Raw genomic sequence first — 25,629 nt, forward strand, 5'->3', positions numbered from 1 at the left:
TGTGGAATGCCTTCACTTCCAGCTGTAACATCTGACAATTTTTTTCTCTTCTGGCACAGCTATTAACCACCTAATAGCCTGGAATGGCTGCTGTTAGATAATTGCTTTTGTAAGGAGATATTTTTTTCCAAAAGACTAAAAGTTCTGCTCTCCTGAATATTTTCCCAATTTATATATAAGAATTATTTTTAAATAATGCATTTAATTTTAAACAGAAAAGTAAATTAAGAAAACCCTGCAAACAAAGCCAGTCTAAAATTTTACTGGTTTTTATTTAATCTCCTTCAAAGTTTTAAAAGCAGTGTCTGTAATAGACAACAGAATTGTACAGTTAATGACCTGCAGTTAAGCTGTCTGACACGAGCAAAATGACCCCAGTGAGGGAGATGAGCACTGGGTCCTGCAGCACAAACATGGTGATGGTGGCTTTGCAGAGGCCTACACTGAGCTCACAGTACTGATCTTAGAGCAGCCCTATAGAAGCAAGGATTTTCTTTGATGATATTGCTCAAGTGGTTTTCTGAGAAGAAAAGCATTTTTTTTCATGCCTCAGGTATTGTTTTTATTTGGATAGAAAGGGATATTGTTTGTTTTAAATCTTTTGAGACTTCCCCAGTTATGTTAGTGATAATCTATTTTATCAAGAAGTTTCAAAGAGGTAAGTAAATAGCCCGGTTTGTGAATTCCTTCCCTAAAATGTAACCTACCAAAAAAGTCTACTGAGACTTCCTATTCCATTATCTGTGGATCTTGGTAAAGTAATTACTTTATATTATACCCCTCCTATATATACACAGTGCCTCTCATCTCATAACTTGTACTATGTATTTAATGAAAATTTATATGATCTTATCTTAATATCCCTAAATATTGATATAAGTTATCCCCCCTAGAACAAAATACACCTGTCCCAATATATGCACCTACTATTTTGGTGTAATCATTACAACTTCCAGATCTGAGGGATCTCTTAAGTTCCACTGCTGTCACTTGTTATTCCAAATTCTAAGGGAAACAGGATCTTGTTAGCCAAAACTGAACACCCACTCACAAAACTCAGTTATCTCACTCTCTCAAACACATGCACACACACACTCATGTAGTGATGAAACGGTTTGGATAAAACAAGTGATTCTACATTTCACACAAAGCAAGAGTATATCTGAGGTGAATATCCAGCTGCTGTTTCTTATAGCTCTTCGTGGGTTTCTTTTAAGCATCTGCTTGTCCAGGTCAGGACAAAATCAGCAGCAGCATTGAATTGTCACAACAAAGCTTCTTCAGACCTTTTGGAAGGCTCTGGAGATCTCAGAAAATGTGTCCAGGGCTTTGATAAACTTGTAAAATCTTCTTACTGTCCCTTTTTATGAAGCTCAGCTTTTCCTGATGAAACCTACCTCTTCATGTACTGGAGAAGAGCCTCATTCCGCGATGCTGGCATATACCAGTACTCCCCTCACCATTCCCACCAAACCCTCACCAGCAAACACCATTGGTAGGTAACAGCAGCACCAAGAAAGGCTGTGCTTGATCCTGTAACTGCAACCCCACAGAGAGGCTCTGTTCCCTCTCCTTCTCTCCCCATTCCCTGTGCAGAGGTAGAGGTACAGCTATGGACTGGCACAAGGACGTGTCTCCAGCCTGAAAGCCACAACACTGAAACCCTCCCTTAAGCGATGCTGACACGGGCGTCCCTGCTGCCCACCTCCTCCTGCAGGAGGAACCGCACAGCACCGGCGTTCAGGAGCTCCAGGCTGGACAGCTCCGTGTGCTCGGCAGCTCCATCTGAGCCCTCTGGCGCTGCCTGCCTTGTCTTTGGCAGCAGAAGCCACATAAACTTTGCAGTAGAGTCCATGGGTAGATGAGGCTTAAAGGTTTGGAGCTAATTAACACAGCACAACTGTAGGGAAACCAGCTGTGCCCCTGCAGCTTCCCCACTTTACAAATACTGCTTAGAAAGAAAGGATAAAGCATTTGGCATTAGGGGCAAGAGCCTAATTCAGAAACATAACAAAGCAGGTGAAGCTGCAGAGACAAAACCAAAAATCCAACTAAAACTATTGTGTGCAGCACTGCATCTGTGAGATTCTGACTCACACATAGTCAGAATACAAGTTAAACTGGACTAATACTTGGGGAAAATGGACCTGTTTGGTAAACTAGGGGAAGATTTGACAACTCTATTGAGCAACTGAAATAGTCCATAACTGCTAATGATGCCTGTGATGAGAAAAAGATGGCTGTTTTACTGGGCATACTGGGAACTTGAGCCTGTAACTTGCTGTGCAAGCTAACAGCTCCTGTTATACCAGCAGACAGCAAAGCATGTGCCAAGACTATGTGAATCCTACAGAGCTCCCAGCCCACTGACACTGTGTGACCAAAGAACCTTTCCACTTTTATAGCCGTAGTAAAAGAAGGGGAAAGATCCCAAAAGCTCAACATGTGGCTGAAATAAAAAAATTAACAAAGTATTGCCAGTTATGACAAAATGAGATGATGCACAAAGAGGATTAACTCACAAACAATAAGCAAAGGCAAGCAATGCAAAAACAGGTACTGATGGCATCAAATGTGACTGAAGCATGAAGGCCTGGCTCAGATCTCACCAGCAATATGGAGCATTTGTGCAGCTGCTCAGCCACGTGATAAGGACAAGTGCACATGCTGCACCAAATGGTTTACAGTATGACACCCCTTATTGCTTTCAACTTGCATTTTCTTTCTTATGCTTGGTAACTTTTCATTTTATGTCTGTGCCAGGGAGCTGCAATATCATCACTTGAATGTTTCCTGGACAAAAGCATGCCATGAACAGAGCAATGTCATGATGTGCTTGCAGTGTCACAAACAATTTCATAATACAAATGAAGCTTGGATCAAAGCTAAACCCCATAGGAAATTTTAAAAGTGGCAATGTATGCAGAAGTTGTAAAAGTCTCATGGAGTTAAAATCATATTCTTTCAGAAAGAAATAGAGTGACGTGAAAAAGTACAACCAGCTGAAGAGGAATATGCCAGAGAATTTTGTACTTCTTAGTTGGCCAGTTATATTTGGAGCCCATGGAAAATAGGGTACAAGTGCCAAATCCAGGGGACAACAAAGTACTACATACAGACAGACATATATACTCCTCCAGCTAGGTGGGGTGAGATCTATAATGAAGGGCCTTCTGCTGTTTTCCTAATTTCACATCAGAATTAGGGAGTTACTACAATGGATTTGGCTGCAAAGGGAGTGCTCCCAATACATGCACAGGGAAATCCACACTGCCATGGCAGCGAAGCCAACATGTAACTGTCAGCAGCTTGTGCTAAAAATACTAAGCTAGGAACTGAATAGGTTGGATATTGTTCTAGAGAGAGAAATTTCAACTGCGGTGACAAAGACTGAAATATATCCAAGCTCCAGCCTGAAAATAATAACTTCTGGGTAGAGCAAGTAGAACTTAAGAGATAGGTACCAGTAGCTAAGAAATCAAAGGAAAACAAAACCTGTGTTTGATGAAAGACCAGAGCCTTAATCTTGAAATCCTATTGAGTATTTGCTGAGAAATGAAGACAGAAAGAAATTCCGTACTTAAAAAATGCAAGAATTTCATCTAAGACTTTACTGGAGTACTGAAACATCCCTTTAGTGTCAGCAGTGGAAAACACCATGGGACTGTCCAGTCTGTGTTTTTTCAGGATTAAAATTTAACCAATAGCATAAGTAGAGACACATGCTCTCCTTAGGTACAGGATGTTTTTCTCAGTGACTGTTAGTCAATGTTTCTCCAAGAATTACCTACCTAAAACATACTTACAAAGGGAAATTGGAGTGAGAGAAGGGATAAGTGTTGTAATTAACACACAAGAGCATAATCAAGGAGACAGACTGGTGAGAGTATGGTAAAAATGTTTCAGGTCCTGCAAATTTACCCAAATAATAAAAATGGAAGTAATCATAAATTACACACAGGGTTTCAGTGATGCTTATTCATATAAATAGATCCTAACTTACTACACTGCTTCTTTGCCTCTGAGTTGAATCTGAGATCTCCCTGTGGCACTGGAATAGGAATTTTATCTGCCCTATGATCCCCCTGAAACAAGTATTGTTTGCTGCCATGTTATTACAGCTTTTCAGAATGCAACAGTGCTGACATGGAAAAGGGAGGAAAATGTTTTGCTGGAAATGTTAAAGACATTCCCCAGTTTGGCTACCAAAACCACTGTGATCATGTTTACCTCTAGGTTCAGCTTTCCCCAGTAAGGAGCACCAGGAAAAGCCTGACTGAAGAGAAGCAGTGGAGCTGCACGCTCCAGCCGTGACACGGAGCTCTAACACCCCAACCAAGAGGCACGTGGAGATCCCTCAGCACATCTGCCAGGCAGGGGAGGGCAGGGGCACCAAAGCAGCACAAGACACAGGCAACTCATTCTCCATGGTACAAACTGAATCCCATCACTGACAAAGGACAGGGAGCCATGAAAAGCTGAAAACGAGCTCTTACTGGTTATAATACATATGGTTGAGATTAATGGACTCATGCACGCTCAAATTGGTTTTCTTTGCATTGAAAGAGGAGCCATAAAGCTCTCAGGGTCTCTCCTTTTTCACACCAGACTTTTATTACTATACACTCTGGGGTTTGCAAACACCAGGGAAGTACTAACTCACTGCAAAAGTGAAAATGTCTTGTGGCAGGAGGTCCTGAAATGATCCGTGAATAAACAATGAAATAATGTCTGTTTTTCATGCTAAAGATGCTTCAGTGTATTTTTTGGTAATGGCAGCATATGTGCATAGGACATATTGACCACTCCTGTCTTCTTCATTTTAGTTTACAAAGTCATTGTAAAACTATCAAGTATTCTGCATTAATAAGTACAAAGCAGATGGTAGATGTGTTAAAACTCTGGCCTTCAATGATTGGAACTTAGAACAGACTGCAAGTGGCAGTGGAACTCAATTAATACCCAGAGTTCCAGTTATTTTGTTCAAGAAAATGGTATTGAATATGTCACCCTCAGCTCCTTCCCAGGCTGCTACAGATGAACTAGCGAAAAGATTTATTGAGACATAAATAACCAATTTGTCCTACAACCTTGGATGAATGTGACTTACAAAACAAGAGTACAAATGTTCAGCTGGCCAATATGAAGGCAGTCTATTTACAAACATTTACAAACTTGTCAGGAGCAATGTGGTGGAAAGCATACAACTGAAGTTTAATTTGTAGGGGGACTTTAGGACAAAAGCAATGTAATAAACTGGCAACAAATAACCACATTTAAAGTTCTGCCTTCTACTGGGGAAAAGAGGATATGAAAATTGTTACTGAAAGAAAACCAAGAAATTATTTGAATACTTCAGCAATTCACAACAAACCAGAGCTCTGTTTTACATTTTACAGAAGAGCCATAAGTCCATCTGCCCCAGTATACACCTTAAAACAGCCAGTGGTGAATACTGAGGGAGTAGGGAATGTCAGCAATGTCACAGAAATGCTCTATAGCAAGATGACCTCGGGAAGAATCCAACAAAACCAAACGCACTCATGTATGGTGCTTGCCAAGGAGATGTGCACCTTGCCACTACTACAGGTGACTTCCAGCATGTCCCAGGACCTGTGACAAGACAGGAAATTGCAAGTACCAGTAATGGGAGAGCACAGCACGGCAGGGGAAAAATCTCTTAGAACTTCCAAAGCCGAGAACTGCCTCCTATGGAGGAAGCCATTGAGCCTTTCCAAGTGCAGCAGCACGAAGAGGAACTTAGTCTTGGTGCTCATAGAGTGTTGCAGTGTGTCGCCGAATATTTAATAGTAGAGTAGTGAATGAATGCATTTACTGACAATATAACATTTTCTCTGCACTGTCTCTTCTAAATGTTGTGTAAGACAGCAAGGATAAAACAACTGGCAATTGAAGAAGGAAGGAGAAAGTCTAAAATAAGTTGGAGCCACTATCTAATTCTGCCACAGCAGCTGCTGGCTGCTATCTAGTATATAACTGTGTGTCTATTTGTGATTGTGTGAGACTCACTCAAAACCATACAGATCAGAAAGACTCCAACATTAAGATGACATAGATCAATACCTGCTGCAGCTGCACTCTATTTAAAGTACCTGAGAACAAATAAAGTTGCTATGGCCAAGGAAATAGTAAAAAGGGCTATGTGAGCAATCTGGAAAAGCAAGCAGGGGAAAAAAAAAACCCACAACCAACCAACAAACCCAAAACAAACAAACATCCAAAAATTTTGAAGGTCTGTGTATAAAACCTTAAAAGACCAAGTGATTCTAGTCCTTTGTCATTTTATATCAAACCTTGTGCCTCATTCAAACCACTATTTCAAATGTTCAGTGTTCACCTTTAGAACAAGCCTCAGCTGCAACATGTTATAAGGCTCTGCAGGCATTCACACTTGACACAGGCAGGAAGGGTTTTTTGGAGAAGAGGTTTTAATACTGAAGACAGACTTAAGATGTGTTTCAGTATGACAGTCTAATTACAGGCTGCAATTTCAATTTCATTTACTTCTGTTGCGTCTCATGATGGCTTAACATTTCCCAGAGAAACAATTACAGGACAGTACTAAGAACACAATTTACTGTCTCCAATCTTCATGAATATGCAGAATTCATTCCACTCAACACCATATTTCATTTCTGACCCTGCGGTGCTCAGTTTACACTAAAAATAACAGAAACAAGTACCTCTATATAGATATAGATATATAGATACTGTATATTATTCAACCTTGTACAGATTTGCAACCTTAGCGAAAAGTTACATTCTAAGTAAATAAATCACACTGTAGTAATAACAGCTATAATGATCTAAAAATAGTGTCTGGAGAAAAAATGAGACTGGTATTTCACCCTCCTGTATACCCTGTGGATACAGAGTTGCAAACAATATCCTGGCCAAAAAGTATGGGGATTTTTCTTCTAAAATAAAGGCCCAAATGGGGTGAAAGGGATGTAACACACGGGCAGAATGAACTATGAGGTGACAGCATATGTTGTAGCAGTTATTTGATCATAGCCCCAGCAATGAGAAATCCTGTGTAAGAAAGAACTGGCTAGCCTTCAAAAGTCTTCAAGCCAAGAAAAGAAGGAAGAGGAATAATGACAAAAATGATCTCACCTGGCTTTTTTCTTTCTTTGTGTAGGTCAAAGTATTGGCTGCAATAGATTTAGTAGCTGTCATTGTCCAGAAGAGGGAATTATGTCTGCAGCCTTTTGCCTCAGTGCTTTAAAGAGGCCAGTTTGTCCACTCCTGCAACACGGCCATATCCTGAGGGGCCTACTCACTGCTTATCAATGTGATAGCAAACATACCTAATGCTATGAAACTGCTCTTGTCTTGAGCCAGAGAAGCAGTAAGCAATTTGAAAATAGTATCTATTATATGGTCAACTTTAAAGTAACTTTTTTCCTCTATTAACAGCCTTCTGAACCTGTTTTCCTAAGGAAAAGAAGATTATGAAAAAGAATTGTGTTGGCTGAGTATCCCATGAATAACTCATGAGCCCATTTCCCACTGTTAGCGTGAGCTGACAAATACACATTCTTCTAAAGTCATTAACTTCCTAAAAGTTTTCAGAAAGTATGCATTTAGATAGCAAATGTAGCTCTTAGCAATGCCTTCACCAGGAGATATGACTCCAGCATGATCCTTGGTCCCTATTAGACATCAGGACCCACACAGCAGAGGGACAGTATGAATGGTGCCACTGTGGAGAAAGCTCTAATCGGTGCCCGTATAAATCAGACGTCAGGTAATACAATCATCTCTCTCTCACACTTGAGATCAGCTCTCAATAGTTCTGCTTCTCATGGAAATGCCATTTTTAAAGTCTGTAATTCCCACATCAAATGACTCTTCTTTCTTTAAAGGCAATGCTCCTCAAAAATACATCCTCAGAGAAGCCTCAGAAAGATGTCAGTCAGACTGAGCAGTTTCTGGAAGGGGCAAGTAACAAAAGAGAATCAGAAACTCAGAGGCAGCTAGAGAAAATGAATTTCTGGGGTAAACTTCCCATGTTTTAATTGCACAGCAGCAAAGCCTGCTTTGCTGATTAATCAGACACCTTTCACACATTTGAAAACACAGTCTGACTTACTTCTAATCAAACTTTCTTCTCAGAGCAGTGCCCAGCTGGTGGGGATGTGACTGAGGTGGGCAGAAGGGCACCCAGCAGCTGCAACTGGTGAGCTCAGCCACATGGGATGAGCTGCAGCCCTTGCCCATCAGAGAAGAACATCTGCACATAATGATGATGAAATGGGGGACCTGCTTTCAAAATAGCTTACTGCTCTATCGGTAATTCTTTTTCCACTAATTTAAGACTGCAGCCAAGTATAACCACAAAATGATTGTTGTACCCAGCCACTAACAATCTGTAGAGATTCTGGCTGTTTTAACCATCAATCTCATTCAGCTGACTGATAGAGGATGCAGATGAAGGAAAAGGAATCCACTTCAATGAAATCAGCTGCTTCTCTAACAAAATTCTCCACCTTCCAGCCAACAGCTCTTCTCAAGCTAATAATGTCAGATGGTTTCCCAACAAGGTACAGTGAAATGAAGAGACACCCCTCTAGCTTTACCCTCTGGCCAAATTTGGCCAGGATCACTTGAACACAATCCAGTACCCCATGGTGCATTTTCAGACCAAGCTGTTCCCTTCCCCAGCTGTCCTGCGCAGTCAGTCTTCCACATATTATAAACATTTGCATAGTTCTTACAAGACAACCTGTGCTGCTGGAGTGCAAGGAAGTAAAATGATGCCAGTAATGAGGGATTCTCATTTTCATTACTTCCTCTCCTTCTAATTAAATGTGAGTAATGTTGGCAGTATCACCAGTGCACCAGGCCAGGAGTACTCATTGGTGCAGAGCTTCTCAAACTGTGGTTCACAAACTATCGGCAGCAACAAAGACAGAGGAGAGACCCAGAGCTGGACCCTAGAATCAGATTGAACAGGTTCTTGGGGTTTTTCCCACACAGATCCTGGTGCATTCACTAGTGCTACCTGCCACTTTCTTGGCTCTGTGTTTTCATACATTTCAGATTTGCACTTTGTGTCTTACAAGCCAAGATAAAGCATTTCCAGGGCTGTATCAGTTGGGAATTTTAATATGGACCAAATGGCAAAAGAAAGAAAAGTGCCTTGCCTCAACTCTTCATCCAGGAAGGTGGAAAGCAGAGCTCCAGCTGTTCATTTCGGCCACAGTGTGTCCAGCAGATGGCAACTCCCAAGTTTTCAAGAGAGCAGAGACTATTCCCCTGCATCACTGGGAGGCTACCCAATGAAATTAGAGATTTCACAAAACTTTTTGAGAGCTTTGACTGCTTTCTAGTGCATACAAATGTAGTATGTTTTACCAATGGAAAGGAGACACATGCACAGAAATAACTAATGGTAAGTTTGATAAATAATAAGCTTCTCTGCCTCCTTTCTTTTTGTTGCCATCTCCTCTTTATAACTAGATTTCTAACAACAGCATTTTGCTGTTGAATTTCTCTATTGGTTAAAGCATTACCTGAAGAGTCAGCTAATGCTATTCAGTTATTTGAAGGGCAAACTGCTACCTCTCTAGGTGGTTTTCCCTAGCACAGGATCTAAGGAAAGCACAAGCCACTGGCAACAGAACTACAGTTAGCAAATTTCCTTTTTTGAGTCTTGAAGGTTTGGGAGCTAGAAGTTAAAACAAGTAGGGATGCTGCATAAGTCAAGGGGATTAAGGGAATGATGCTTTTCTTTCTACAGAGCTCTCTCAGCCTTTAGGATATAGCCCATCTTTTTCACAAAGAAAAAGAAAAGAAAAAAGAGAGATGGCACCACATCCTTGGATTAAAAGCACAGGAAAAGTTTGTTTTACTGACTGTGAAGAAATGCTGGATGTCTGGAGGAGAATGTGGAAAACAATTGTTCTTCCCTGGGCATGTCACAGAGAAATAAAAATATTTCATTACAAAATAAAAACATTCTGCTCTGCGATCATCTGAGGTGATCTTCAGTCTCAAGGGTTCAGCAATTCAACAAATGAAAATCTAAGTCAATAAAAATGAATGAAGCCAGGCAAGTATTCTGTATCAGGTGACAAAAGTTATTTTGGGAGCATACAAACCAGTGAGTGCAGTGATACAATAATGGCTCATCTGCATCTGGCACTGTTCCAGGGAATGGCCTCTGATGGAAATTCCCATTAGAGAAGCAGTGCTGCTCTCTGATATTGTTTTGCCCGTGCTTCAGAACCTTAATACCCCAGAGTAGCTGCAAATGCACCAAGAGCAATTTGCACAGGGCTCCTCATGGAGAAATGAGCTATTTTAGGAATATCCAATTCTTTTCTCTATAATAATAGCTGCTAGTCTTCTGTACCAATGGACTGATTCAGCATCAACACTGACAAGGTACTTCAGCCTCTGACACTTGTGAAGGAGCTTTGTGCTCCCTTTAACCATCAGAAAGGGGAGGAGAAATTTGCTCTGTTTTCAGTTATATGACAGCTTTTAAAAATTTTACAGCATGAGCACAGCACCTAATCCAACAAAGTCTGCCAAGAACATTTAAAATCAGGGTCTCAGAGAATTTGCTTCCTATAAATTCACCAGTATTGTAAGGAAAGGATCTTTCCCTCAGAAAGGCAGCACAAATCCCACTGGAGTTGCACAGGGCTGAGGACTGTTTTCTGCCACATTGTGGGAAAGACAGCTGAAAGTACTGGGAAATAGGCTGTAGGGATGCAAAAAATGTACTGGAGTTAATGAATAGGAAAAGGAAGAAGAAGATGAAAATATGATTTCTGACAGAAATCAAAGCATTTTCTCAAAACAGAATCAAGAGCAGGAACAGGCTATAATAGGCATTTAATTCATTTAATGCAATGACTTCTCTCAATACATGAAAAATAAATTCCTCTTCCTACCTAAACTATTGCCTGTTACTAACCAACTACCTAGAGGAGGGTGGAGAGGAAAGGTGGAGCCAGCAAAACTTCCTTGAGCATGTATGCAAAGATAAATCCTATATTCCTGCAGAGATGCTTTCCTGTAATTTCACAAAGTAAAACGTGACAGATAACTAAAAACAACATGAAAAACAAAACAACAGAATCGTCAACCTGTAATCATTCTAAGATTTCTGATCACTAGAAATGGGAATTTTTTTCTCCTTTTACCAAGGAGAGGCTAGCCAGTACCTTTAAAAATCATCTCTTTTCAGTTACTTTCTTCACTGTGAGAAGGTGAAGAGCTGCATCTATTACAACTCCATGCTGTGCAAACCTCATTTGAACATGATGATCATCCATCACTCCTGCTGTGCAGGTAGCATGTGAAAGGGAAACAAACCAGAGATCGTGCTGCAGTCAGTATGTGACACCACCCACTGCCCTGCTCGCATGCTTCAGTTCACCTAGAGCCCAGCTGCCACACAGGCATTCTCTTTTTGGGACCCCTGCCTTTTCTCTGCCTCCAAGCATAGCTTAGAGCAGCTCTGATGGTTTTAGGAGGGAGACAGAAACCGTCTCTTTCTCTCCCAAAATATTAAGGCGTTCCTACTGAAAAGTATGCCAAAGATATATAATTATGTGCAACCTTGCCTTTGTAAATACACACACATTACTTGCAGCAGAACCTCTTCTCATCACGTGGATATGTTTCAGTGGAAGATAAATATTGCAAGAGAAATCAGAATGCCTGTATCCTTTGAGGCAGTGCTGTGCATAATCCTGAAAAGAGCTATTAATGCCAGCACCCTACTTCTTTTCTCTAGCTCACACTTCAACTAACTGTCAGTGCTATCTATAATCTCAACCAGGGACAGTCAGTAGAGGCACAAAACTTAAAAAAGCAAGAAAGATATTGTTTGTCTTTTTCAGAAAGCTCTGGAGTAAGCTGCAATAAATATTGGATGATTTTTAGGGAAGCAGAAGCAACCAGAATTAGCCTTGAAAGACAGAACGCAGCCTTAACAACACTCTTTCTACCAGCTCACCTAGGATGCAAAGAGAGCAGCTTCCTTGTGTTTCACAGCTCTGGTTAGTGCTGTGCCAATTCAGGGGACTTGCACTAGTTTGTCACATCCTGACTCTTGGTATGGCTCAGGTCAGCAGGAGTTGCCTGCACCTTGTGTTTTCTGATGCACTGCAGCATGCCTGGCTTCGAACAGCTGTACAGCAGCGCACACTAGAGAACAACTCTCTCCATCTCACAGCCCTCCGAGCACCTCCAACAAGTCAGGAGAGCACAGCCAGTAACAGGGCACAGTAACATCCAGCTGCAAACACACACCCCCTCCTTAAGTGCCACGACAGGAGGGGTGTCACTCCACAATACTCCTCATTTCCCTCAGCATGTTCATAAGCCACTTGGGAGGAACAAGCCCTCTAAAGGCACCTCCTGAGGATCGTGTAACAGACCTTCCCATGTATGATTCTGGACAAGAAACTGAACTAGAAATCCTGTCCTGCCCTAGCAAACATGCTACTACTCCCTTTTTTACAGGACTAACAGCATTTGTGACGTGGGTCCCCCCCACTCGCTTCTTTAGTCTCAGCTACAGCCTACACTCCATTACAAGGGAGTTAAATGCCCAGCCACCTAATTTATTAAAAAGATGATGACACACGCATGCCTCACAGTGATTTGATAAGCTCCTGGCACAGAGCAGCAGCCCCAGAAGCAGAGAGGAGCGCTCTGGTCTCTCTCCACCCACGTCTTCAACAGGGAATGGCAGTGCCAGGACCCACCACTGACAGCAACAGAGAATGATTACCTAGAGATTCCTGATACAGGCTTTAATGTGCTGATGTACCAAGTATGCATCATGCCATCTGCAATAAAGCAACAGATGTAAGCACGTGCTGAACCTCACAACCATGAATGGTCTCAGCTATTTCTCTAGGACTATGCATAACTTTTGAGGCAAACACATAAGAATGAAAGATCAGGGCACAAAAAAGTATAAGCTCTCACTGGAACAAAGTGATGAAAGCATTCGTGCAACTGACCTCTATAAACACACTCTTTTGTCTTCTACCACAGTTTTGAAATGCAGCTGGAGGCCAGGAAATGAGAGGATGAAAAAAACCCTCTACAGGTTATCTATGCAAATTAATGAGGCCACAAAAGCAGTAGCCTAGGCACCACTTTGTTCAAGTTTAAAAGCAGCAACAAGTTCACCTTCCATCTCAGTAAACAGACACAAAAACCATTCCACAGTTCCAAACATGTACTCACCCAGAAGAGAAGGTTGAAAACAAACATTAGGTACTTGATACACTGCAGGCAGTTGTGAGCCATGCTGCACCTCTTCAGTTCTAGGAGAAAAATAAATGAGAGATCCAGGTAAAAGACAACGTACTTGTTTCCCTTGGGGGTCGTGTACTTAGCCTTGGTGGCCTTCGGGCCAGGGTTGGTATGAAATCCAAAAAAAGAGTTGCTGGCAGCCCCAAACTGGCCACCATACATGCTGCTGTATCGACGGAAGGCGCCATTTGGGAAACTGTAATCCTTGCTGTCCAGGGAAGGGCTCCTGTGATAGGTGGACTCATCGGTGCTGGACCTGCGCATGGTGGCTTCAGCTGTCCCGTTCCTGCTGCTCTGACAGCCGTCGGCGAAAGGTTGGTGATCTTCCTTCCTTCCTCCTCCTTCTCCTCGCTAAGAATCCCCTATTGCTTTGCACCAGCTGTTCTTTCGTCTGCCATCCTGCCAAGGAGTTACGCGTGCTGTGCGGCAGCAAAGTTGGTGAACTGAAGTCTGCTTAGCCAGAAGTTAGGGAGCAGCGTGCTTCCATATGAGAAAGACTTCTGCACAAGTAAACATTCCCGTCACTGTCACGATCGTCCCTCCCGGCCCACCCCGCTACCAGGGAAGGAAAAATCAGACAGAGATATACTGTACCCAGAGCAAAGAATTTTTAAAAAAGGAACCGTGACCTCGCTCGGCTCGCAAATGCCATACAAAACCCCGGCTCCGCATGCCACGCACAGACAAGAGAGCGCCGCTGCCCGAGACCCGCGGCAGGCAGGGGCAGGGATTATCCGAAAGGCGAGCAGCTGCCGTGGCGCTTTCCCGCCGCCCGCATCGCTGCGCCCCGCGCCGCCGGGCTCACTCGGCGCATCCCCGCATCCCGCTCCCGCGGCGGCCGCCTGTGGAACGCCGGCCCCGGCGCTCCATTCCCGGCGTGGCCGCCCCTCCTCCGAGCGCCGCGCCAATGGCGCTGCCCGCCCGCCCGGCCCCGGCCCACGGCCCGCCCTCACAGCCCCGCCCGGGGCCGCGGCTCCCCCCCGCCCCCAAACTCCGAGCGCGGCGAAACCGCGCGGAGCCCCGACCTGGGCGCAGGTGGCTGTGCGGGGCTGCCCGGGTGCGCAGGCGGCGCTGCCGAAAGGAACGGGAATAAGTGCGTGCAGTGCAGGATTGGTACGCAAAAGCGCCGGGGATGCTCCGCGGGGAGCGGGGTCAGGACACACCGTGCTCCCCTTGTCGGAAGGCTCGTTTGTTCCGCTGCAGATCCATCACCGGGATGCTCCTAATTCGCTCCGTCCCACGGAATCATCACTCAGCAACACGAATGGCCAGGTCATTTGTCCCCTGTCAGAACGCACTGATCGGCATCAAGCTCCGTACGCTGGGGAGCACTTCCCTAAAATCTGACAGCTCCCACAGGCAGTAAAGAGTTGAAAATGTGCCATACACAACTTTTCGGGAAGGAAATATCTTACTGAAACTGTGGCAATTACAGTATTAATACTCAGGAAAGCAAGACTCATTTACCATCTTTGCCCCAAACTCCCTGTGCAAGTAATTCACTCGTCTCTGTATATGCCACCTCCTTATCTGTCTGCCTCCCTCTCTGTCTGCCCTTTGATTTTGACTGCAACTTACTGAAACTACATCAAAAGATGGCTGGCTAACATTTTTTTACAACGCCTGCCCAGCAGAGAATTAATCAAGATGAAAACAGATTTCCTTCCTCAAGCATCTTGCCAGTCTCAGCATAAATCAAGAGACATGGGCACCAATTAATTAAAGAACAAATTAGTAAAAGTAAAATAAGCTGGTTTTGCACATAGCCTAAGCAGTTCACCCCTGCAAACTACCCTCTAATTCTGTTAATTAACAAACTGCAAACTTAGAGTCTAATTATTTCTCCTCATTTCCTCCACAAACTATAAATACACTGACCATACCTGGTGCAAACTTTAGAAAGAAAGAACCTGAGCACAAAACACAAGGGTAATAACTCCTGCACCATCTGTCTCAGTAACTTTGATGAGTTACAACTTTCCAGTTTTTTATTTCCCTACCTCCAAAATTAGTTTTCTACTCCCCTCCCTTTCCTGCACAATATGAACTCTGCCCTCCTTAAACGAATCTTCCTTCCCTAGCGAATAAAGATGGTCCAATGGAAGCACATCTGTTCTCAGAGCTCCCAATATACTGTTAATTTTCCCTGTGCTACCAAACTGTTCTGCCTCCACCCTTTCTCCTCACCTGTATTAAAACTAGACCAGTTTAGTAACAGAAACCCAAAAATTATTCAAATTTTTTCTGTTTTCTGTCAGTATGTAAAAATGCCTGTGCACAAAGCACCATATTAAATGGTGAAAGAAAAACTGGGTACAGCTCAGCACACAAATTATGCTGAAGCAGTGACAAGTCAGATAACTGTGATTTAACAAGGGTGCCCATGGTACTGCATTTAACAGAGGAGAATTTGGCATATTTACCGTAAACTAGACAACTGAAGCCCAAAGGCAGCTCATTGCTATCTGGATAAGAAAAGGGTTAGAAATCACTTGCTTTCCCCTTTCCTGAAGGTGAGAAATCATCAATTCTTAAGAGAATTAAGTCCTTAATACAGTGGAATAATTCATAAAGCCAGGGTCTAAGGTAGAAGGAAGAATTTCTAAATGTTTGTTTTAAATAAAAAGTAATAAACACCAACACACAGTGTATATATTTCAGACAGATGCAGAAAATGTTTTAGGAAGGCTGAGGTCCTGCATAACCCTTACAATATAGGGTACTTTTCCTCCAGCCTCTTTTCACCATCGTCCTGTAGCACACCTCATGGAAATGACAACTTTTTTTAAGGCACTGAAGTGTAAAATGTAGTTCTCAAGTAGTTGCTGTTCTTTCTCATTACAATAACAACAGTTAATTAGAAACAGAGTCATTTAGTAAATAGGCATTACAATCATTCTTTTATTAAATCTTCCACACCAGGAACCCCAGTCAGAATCTCTAGCCTAAATGGGAAACCCTTGAGAACGCAATGTTGCACCAACAGGCTAACTGCAGCTGGGATGACATGCTCACATGAGGGAGTGATGTCCTGCATGGGGACTGGGGGAAATCAAGGAAAGGAGAAGGGCTGCTGAACTCTACTCTTGCCCATCTCTGGTGTGAAGTGAATGGAAAGGGCATGCTGGGATCCATGCTGACATTTTAGCTGTTTAACAATAAAGTGATGTGTGAACCAAGAAGAACAAACCTTGGAAGCATTGCATCACTGGGGCATTGTGTCTAAAGGGTGACCCAAAGGACAGGCAAATTAGAGCTTTCACAAAACTTTTTGTTAATGACTGAGCCTAAAATCACGGTGTGGACCTAGTGACCACTGTTCACCTCTGCTTAACATCTATTTTTTCTCTCCCCAGCTGCATCTCTATATTCCCATCCTGTGGCCAATTCATATTGATTCCTCTACACAAGAAAGCAAGCACTGTGCAGTCTCGCCAGCAGAGGTTCAATTTGTATTGATTCTGGTGGCACGCTACCATTTAGGTTATAACAACTCTGTCCCTGCCACTTTGAGTGGAGTGCTGGTAACCCTTCCCTGACTCCAGCCAAAAGCCCTGGCTCTGAAAGAGAAGAGGCAGCAGTCTCACTCTAATGACACCAGGTGAACTGCAGGCAATAAACTGCAAAAGGCTTGGGCATCAGGGGGCAGATCTCTTAACTGTGTTATCCCTCACACCCTTTCTCTGAGCAGCCTCAGCTTTGGCTTTCACCTGAAGACACACAGCCCACACTTTGCACCTCACCCTGAGCTGCAGCCTCCACAGACCCCACACCACCTCCCTTATTATTTTGAATACTGCTTTCTTTTCTTCCACCATGATTTAACATTCATGACCACAAGACATCAGTGCTTCAGCTCACACAATATGCAGCACTAATTCACCTCCTCATTAATTTAGTTTCATTAGTCCTTTAATGGTTGCACTGGTTTTCCCCCTACTAATGCCTCTTGTCACTGTCTTCAAAATTCTGCATACCTGCTCCATCATCCTAATGGAATAACCCACTTTGAATTAACCTCAGTAGACTTTGTTAAGTGACCCACAAAATAAAATTTTTAAGAACACTGCTAGAAGGTATTAGTGAAATACACTATATAAAACAGGGTATGGATGTGACAACTGCTCCCATTCTGCAACAGAGGAGTGTGCAAAGGCATGCACATGATAGGTGACATCAGTCCCAGTAGCTTCAGTGAACAACCTGAATAAGAGCAAACATTACTACAAGAGTGGCATCTTCTTGTGAGTTACTAGCTTTGCTTCACACCACAGCACTGAAATCAGCTAAGAGTGATCAACGGTGAATACACTCCAAATGCTCAACTTTTTCATTTCATGTACATACAGAGATCACCACAGAAAAGTGTTAATCAAACCTGTCTGGCCCTGCTTGTCTTTTTCTTCAGCAATATGCATGGAGAGAAATCCCTTGTTTGCTCACCCAGTGCACTCTTTGCAGCTATTGTTTGGTTATGTTTGATTCAGTGATGCAGGTTTTATAAAAATTGTACCTCTTCCAAAAGTCTAAGAGAAACATCTCTTCTGACTGGAGGGTGAACCAAAGTTCAGGGCCAAGCTGGCTGTTTCAGCTAGGAGGAAAAAAAGCCTTGTGATGGAGTCTTTGATTTGTTTGTTTTTGTATATTCATTTTGCATGAGTATAAATGACTAAAAGAGCAAAGCAAAGAGAGTGAGGATATGATTTTTAACCTGTCAGCCTCACACTGCCACAGGTTTTCAGTCTCTGCTCAACCGTGCCCAGGACTGTTTAGTGTCTCTAAGTGACAGAGTGGGATCCAGCACACCCTCACCAGGTTTGCAGATGCCAGCAAGCTGAGTGGTGCAGTCACCACACCTGAGGGATGGGATGCCCTCCACAGGGATCTGGACAAGCTCTGAAAGTGGGTCCATGGAAACCTCATGAGCTTCAACAAGGCCAAGTGCAAGGTGCTGCACCTGGGTTGGGGCAACCTCCAGCATCAGCCCAGGCTGGGGGATGAAGGGATTGAGAGCAGCCCTGCCCAGAGGGACTTGGGGGGTACTGGCCAGCATGGCCAGCAGGTTGAGGGGGGTGATTCTGCCCCTCTGCTCTGATGAGGGCCCATGTGGAATAGTACATCCAGCTCTGGAGTCCTCATTTCAAGGAAGATACGGACCTGTTGGGAGTGGGTCTGCAGGAGGGCCACAAAAGCAATCAGAGGGCTGGAACACCTTCCCTAATGGGAAAGACTGGAAGAGGTCAGGCTGCTCACCCTGGAGAAGAGGAGGCTCCAGGGAGACCTCACTGCAGCCTTTCAGTAACTAAATGGGGCTTAAAGAAAGATGGGGACAGGCTTTTTAATAGGACCTGTAGCCATGGGGTAAGGGGTAATGGTTCTAAACTAAAAGAGAATAGATTCAGATTATATATATTTAAGGAAATTTTTTTTTACAGTGAGATGATTAAACACTGGAGGAAGTTGCCCAAAGAGGTTGTAGATGCCCCATCCCTGGAAACATTCCAGGTCAATTCAAGCAGCTTTCAACAGTTTTCCTCCCTCAATCCTGCTCTCTCCTAAAAATTCACATGGTGCAATGAGTCTGCACATGTTGCCAAAGACTTTAAGCCAGGTGCAAGTGGGTCAGGAGGGGAGCCATAAAGCCAGCTCCCAAACCAAACACCAGACTTGTTAAAGAAGTCCCCTAAGAAACTGGTAAATCAAGCAATATCAGTTCTACTCTGGGTTGCAGGTCCTTCAGCTCAAAGAGTAGGACCATGAGGCTGTAAGCTGAGGAAATCTCTAGAATCTTTTGTTTTCAAAAGAAATAGGAATGTTTTTAATAAGTGAAGCAGAAGATAGTATGCTTCACTGCAACCTCAAACTTATCACCCACCTAAGAACCCAGACCTTCCCTCTTATTTCCAGGGTCCCTGCTCGTCCATTAGCAATTTCAGTATCTGTAAAAGGTTATAGTTGCTGGAAAGGGTTGAGCCCTGGATTGCATGGGCAGGAGAACACGGTCAGACATTCTAGAGATTTCCTCAGCTAATACAAAAATCTGTTGATATTCACAGTTGTACCTACAACTACTTGAAATATTTACTGATGTCTCCAACAAAACTTTGAAAACACATTCCAGGCACAAGCAATTTCACTTATATAGCAGACTTCAGGGTTGGTTGGTTTGCTGTTTGTTTGGTTTCTTTCATTTCTTCTATTTTTTTTCTTTATAAATAAGGAAATTTGCATTTTAAAAAAATCTTCAATACTTAATAGCTCATCTCCTTCTGCTCACATGTCACCTGAAGTCATGATCTTTGGTTTATGGCATAATTAGTTGCTATGGAAATAACATAATCATAGACACAGAGAAAATATTCTAGGTATGATTTGCAATGCTCTTTATTTAAGCCTGTGCACAAGTAACTTTGCAGAAACCTCATTTCTTTTTACGTGCTCTCATCTGCATAAATGCTGACATCACCTCTGCCTGTGGATTCTGACTGACTGCTATTCCTACATGAATGACTCAGGCTAAAGGCATTTCCTTCACCCATACTGGAGCACCTGTGTGTTCAAACAGTGCTGAGAGTGTACATACATGCAGAATAGCTGCTGCCAAGTCAGACTAAACAAACAAAATCTCTTAAAAATTATCTGGTATCAGCCCCCAAAACCCTGTGCACCACAGAGCTCTCTTGCTATTTGTGCTTTCTGGGCTGTTGTCATCCTGTTCTTTTCTAATGATTTCTTTTGTCCAATACTAAAATTTTTAAAGTAAGGAGATTCCTTGTTTCCCCAGGAAATTCTGCATATTTGAGACCTACACAGAGAGGATTATTGCTGCAGATAAAAGACAAGCAGTGCCAGTCTGAAAATTCCTGAAGAAGCAGAAAGCCTGCTTCCTACTAATGTCCTCAGTAATAAAGAATGAAAGAGCAGAAATAAAGAACCCATCTGACATGCCATACAAGAAGAGTTGTAGCCCAAATAAAACTTTTGTCAAGACCTATCTTTGTGGTGTCAGCAGGTCCTAGCAGCACAGATGCAATTTATGTGCTAGTTTTCTTAAAATCAGGTTACCTGCTCTAACCTGAGAGATCAGCTGACGTTCAAAGAAACACCATTTCAAACACACATGTGGTACTCAGGATCTTTCTGTCAAGTATAAAGTAATCAGGCATGAAAATCTTTCAACTGCACAGTTCCAATGAAAGGATAAAGTTATTGTGAAAGCAGAAGCAGAGAAAACAATATAATGACTTAGAAAAACTCAAGGATTCAATAATGTTCACTAACTAGTGTCTGCCTTGTAACATCTTTATGGATTTTTTCCTTGGAGACTCAAAATGGATTCTCTTCTTGTCTGGCATTCTTAAAAACAGGACTAAGGTTTTGCACGCAGATGAGCAGGAAGCAAAGTTCACATAACCATATTTCAGCTCCAGTTCCAAAGCAATGAAGGCCCAGAAGCGCTCACTGACCCCACAGGCACCCGAGCGAGCGCTCCGCACATTGAAGAATCAGGTCACAGAGAGCCCATTTCAACTGAGTACTCAACCACAGTTTTCACTGCTTTGAGATATTCATGGACTAAAATAGTAAGCATACATTAAATGCTTTCATGGGTGTGACTGTGCATGAGGAGAAATGCAGTGTTTCAAAGGCTTCAGATCAAGCTGGACTCTGCACGTGCTGCTGTAGCAGAAGGAATTCCCCCCCTGAGCACACACCTTTGAGGCTGCTGACCCACAGATCTGCTGGCTGGGAGGTGCCTTCAGCCAACAGAACAGGGTTTGAAATGGGGTGAGGAGTTCTTCTACCAACAACTCAGGCAGCAGATGTGAGCGAGCACACCAAGACCCCAGGGCCGGCCAGAGAAGTGATCTCTGCTGCTGCACTGCTGGGCCTGCATCCATCTATTCATAGCCAAAAGTCCTCAACTTGCTCACAGCTCCCTTAGACTCCCCTTCCAAAACCCAAAGGTGTGTTGGAGAGAGCTTAAAATTTAACAACTGAAATATAAAAGAGCCCCCAACAAATTAAAAGAGTATTTGAAAGGGAATAATACAGAAAATTACTATGTGATAATTATATATTGAGATTAAAATGTAATGAACTTGTACAAAGAAAATGCAAGTGGCCATATATCTCCTTACATATAAGATTACCAGCTATTGTTTCTTTTCTTAATACTGTATAGAATCACCAGAGTTGTATCATCCCACATAGTAAAAGTAAACAGCAGTGGATCTCTTATCCTTGCCATCTCTGTAACCATTCAAGCAAAAATAAAGGAGCTTCTGATGTTAAAAAATAAAAATAAATAAATAATTCTGGGCAGGAGCACAAGCTTTGGCTTTTTGATTTGCTATTCTGAGTATTCGTAGCAGTGAACAGTTAAAATGACTTGAGGACTGCTAGCAGCAGGCACACATTTAAATGCATATTCGAACAAACCCAGAAATAAACAATTTAAAACAATAGCCTAGGATTTACAGTCCTAATAGGCATATTAGTGAGTACAATAGTGCTAATGTTTGAAATAAAAATTTTCTTTTGGAATAAAAAGTATCACCTGCACTAGAAAGCATATATTTGTATTTACTTCTTCACATCACCACAATTCAGCTCTTTTTATATGTCACTGTCAAAATCTGTAAGTAAACTCATGTTCCTAAGGGTACATCTACACAAAATGAAGAGGCACCTGTATTTTACAGCAGAATACATGTCCTATCCTTTCTGCAAAACACACCTAAATTCAGTTACCAAAACATAATGCAGAAGCTCTAGTTCAGCAAACTCAAGATGTCTTAAAAAAAAAGAGAAACTCATCCCTATTTATTAAGGTGCTTAATGCTATTAAACTTTCATCATGGAGGCTTTGTTTGGACAGAAATAAGGATATAACTTGGAGTTTTAATGATACAGAATGAAAGATAATTGGTGCTTAAATTAAGATGCTCATTGCAAAGGTACTACCAAAGTATCTGTTTAGTCTTTAAAGTCATCACCTATTTTGCATACTGTCTAAGGTTCTGCATTTAATCAACACCAAATTTGTGCCTAAATTGCACCTGAGTATTTGTGCTCAGTGTTTTCTATTAGTCTGTAGTAGGCTTTCAGACATTCCTACTCTGTAAGAAACACTCGTCACAGGACCTTTGCAAAATTTAATCCTGCTAAATAAATCTAAGTTCTAGCATACGCTAAACTGCTAAAAATGCAAGGTCAACCTCTTCTGCAGTCTGACCTCCAAGCAGTTTGTTTACATTTATGAGGATGTTTATGAAGGCAGATTTATACACTAAAAAATTATTCTGCATCAAATCACCAAGAAGCCATCTAAAAAGGACCTTTTTCACAGAAAAAGGGTATCTGTTCCATAATGGTTTTTAGAAATGACAGGGAATGCACTAAGAAAAACCAGGCCTCCTGATTTCTGTATTCTGCATTCCTGCCCTTAAAAAGGATCTCTTATTTGATGGGGAAAGAAGACCTCCTTAGAAAAATATTTATTTTACACGTATTTCCAGATATCTAAAGCATGTTAAGCTTCTGCATAGCTCTAGTACTGCTAATGATATTTATCTCAAATAACACATGATTATGAGCCTATAAAACTTTAATTAAGATGCTTTATAGCCTTTTATAGCTGTCACCCAAACCTATGCTGTAGGGTAAACTATACTTTTAATTTCTATTTGTGATGTTTAAACTGTGCAAAGAAATTCATTACAATAGAAGCTAGTTATTGTTTCTTAGAAGGCTACACAAATTCCTTGGTCCAAGTCCTTTTGGATAAACCAAACAAGTAATTTTTGTTTGCTTCCATTTTGGAATTCCTATGTGGTCAGCCAATTTAAAAAAAAAATCATTTCTATGAGTGGTCATACTCAGAGGAGCTGGCATTCAATTTTTTATGCAAGATAGAGGCAGGAGGATTGAGTCCAAGGCTCCCTCTACCACTGTGGAATGGGATTTCTTTATTGGTCTGTTTAAGACAGGATAGGTGTGACAAGTATGACAGGACAGATGTGACAGGGCACTAAAGCTCCAAAAACTGGGAGGAAAGAAGGGCTGACATCCCCAGCAGAGCCTGCAAGGGCTCCCTGCTGGCCTGCCAGCTCTGTGGGGCAGAAAAGCAGTCCCAAAGGCATCCTGGACACCTTTTCCTTCAGACAGCTCTTAGACCCTGTCCTACAGTGAAATATGTATCACCTCTCTCGCCTAAAAAAACAACAACAGGAAGAACTTCAAGAGAAACATACCCCTTACAAATTTTTTTAAATGCAACCCAAAAGAAATCAAATCAGTTTCTCAATAAGCAATTGAAACTAGAAAATGTCCCTTTAAAATGACTCACAGTGCTGCATGTGGCAGTCTGATGGCAGCTTCAGTCGTGCTACGAGCCCAGCATCATCCTGGCCTGGCCTCAGGTGCTGCTCCAACAGCAAACTCTGCTAGAAAGGGAACCAAGCCAAAGCTGGCTTTGCCAAGACAGAGGTGCAAATCTGATTTTTCTTCATGGAGTAAGTAACAGACCCTGCAAACTCAAGCCAGTTGCAGCTGGAAGCTGACAGCTTCAGATGAGAGGAATTTATCATTATTATTTTAGTATGAGAGCAGTTCACTGATTGCAGCTTGACAACTCAAGTTAATTAGTTGATGAAGGGTCTAATACACTCTGGCTGGCTCCACATCTGTGGATGATGACACAATCAGTAGAATGAAATCCATACTTAAATGGTCTTTGGTCTTTTTAATCCTAAACTACAGATCACAAAATCCACACAACAAAACCTAGAGATCAGAGGAACTACACAAGAGTAGTAGTTCCCCTTTCTCTGGCCCTCGGGACAGTCTGGTCTCTGCTGCTTAGTGAAGCTCATAAACAGACAGACCTGACTTCAAAAGCATCCTCTTTTCTTCCTGGACTCCCAGTGGTTCTCAGTAATAAGATAACTGGTTTGAGCACAGCCTGGCAATGTTCCCTTATGGCTGCTCTCCCCAGCAGGGAAATGCCAAGCTGCAGGCTTTCCTCTGCTCCTGCCAAGCACCAGGTGGGATTTACCCACCCTGTCAAAGGGATTATGTCAAGATCATCTGGCCCCACCTATCAATGCTCTGATGCTATTTTGCATCAAAACTTATGATCTGTTTCAGTTCTTACCAACTGACACCTAAAATAGCATGTGAGGCCATGATATCCCAAGCTCCTAAGAAATCCCAGAGAGGCACAAACGACAGGGAAATCTGGCTGGAAAGTGATCTACGTGGGGCTGGAGCCACTGAAAGCCACTAAGCAGTGAGGAAGGGGTAGAGCATTGCCTGTTGGGAACAACAACTGGCTGTGGCTGGTAGATAGACCTGGAGCCTCAGATCAATGGGAGCTACTGAAGAAATTCAGCCAGCCCTCTGCCAGACTCCACATGTAACTGCAGAGCATAACTGTAAATCTCTCCATGGCCCCAAGCTTTTAGCAACAAGAAAAGTATTTTTTTCCTCTGCCTTCCCTATTCAGATTTTTCACTTTTCAGGGCACAGCCTGCATCTTGTCTCCCCTTTTTACTTAGCACCTAGGAAGATGAAGTGCACTTACAAGTGCTCTCTTAAATCAAAAGTAGAAGAGACAACTGCAAAAATCCCTGGGTATATCTGAGATGTGATCAATCAGGGGTTGCTGGAGAGCAATCAAGAGAAAGGAGGTCACTTCCTACAGACAAAGACAATGAAATTCCAAGACCAGCAGCTCTGGTTCCCAGAAATGATGGGCAAAGTTTGTAACCCAGCAGCCATCTCACCTTGGTCTCCCCAGTCCTGAAAGGGGCTGCAGAGAAAGGCACACAGTTATGGGCACAAAACTGCCATTTAGTAAGAGATGTACACAACAAACAGAAATGGCTGGCCAGGGAACCTGCTTCTGGCATGCTTTAATCTCATTTTAATCATCCACACAAGGACTTTGTCAATGGAGCTTGTATCCCTCAAACAGAAACATTTCAGTCCTGAATAACTGCTTGTCTATGCTTCTTGAAGCACCATAAAAGCAGATGAAGATTTTTTTGTGTATGTTATAGGACTGTTTCCTCCCAGTCTGACAGTAGCACAAAGGAATTCACTTCAACAGCTTTCCATGATTTAAGTTTATTTTTTTGACCATGCTGAGTTCTGATAGAAGAGAGGTTCCAGTGAGGGCCATGCTTTATTCTACTTCTACTAGGCTGCTATTGAAAATCTTAGGATGAATCAGGACAGCACAGATGCTGCAATAATGTTTGAGTATTCAAAGGACCTCAAAGATTATTTTTTTGTTATTACGATCCAAACAAA

At 42.5% G+C, this 25,629-nt stretch overlaps 1 protein-coding gene across 2 annotated transcripts in view; it reads right to left on the reverse strand.

Annotated features, from left to right (window-relative positions):
• TSPAN4 (tetraspanin 4) overlaps positions 1-25,629 on the reverse strand; it is a 320,255-nt gene that overhangs the window by 177,448 nt on the left and 117,178 nt on the right. Inside the window, exon 3 of one of the 2 annotated variants that reach the window (XM_054515125.1) lies at positions 13,243-13,322. In XM_054515125.1, coding sequence (XP_054371100.1) covers positions 13,243-13,305 — 63 coding nt within the window. In that variant the 5' untranslated portion in view covers positions 13,306-13,322. Of the gene's footprint in view, positions 1-13,242; positions 13,833-25,629 lie in introns of those variants that run through there. The other variant, XM_036383818.1, reaches the window with a different exon arrangement.

Source organism: Molothrus ater, chromosome 6 (genome assembly GCF_012460135.2).
Source record: "Molothrus ater isolate BHLD 08-10-18 breed brown headed cowbird chromosome 6, BPBGC_Mater_1.1, whole genome shotgun sequence".
Taxonomy (NCBI): domain Eukaryota; kingdom Metazoa; phylum Chordata; class Aves; order Passeriformes; family Icteridae; genus Molothrus; species Molothrus ater.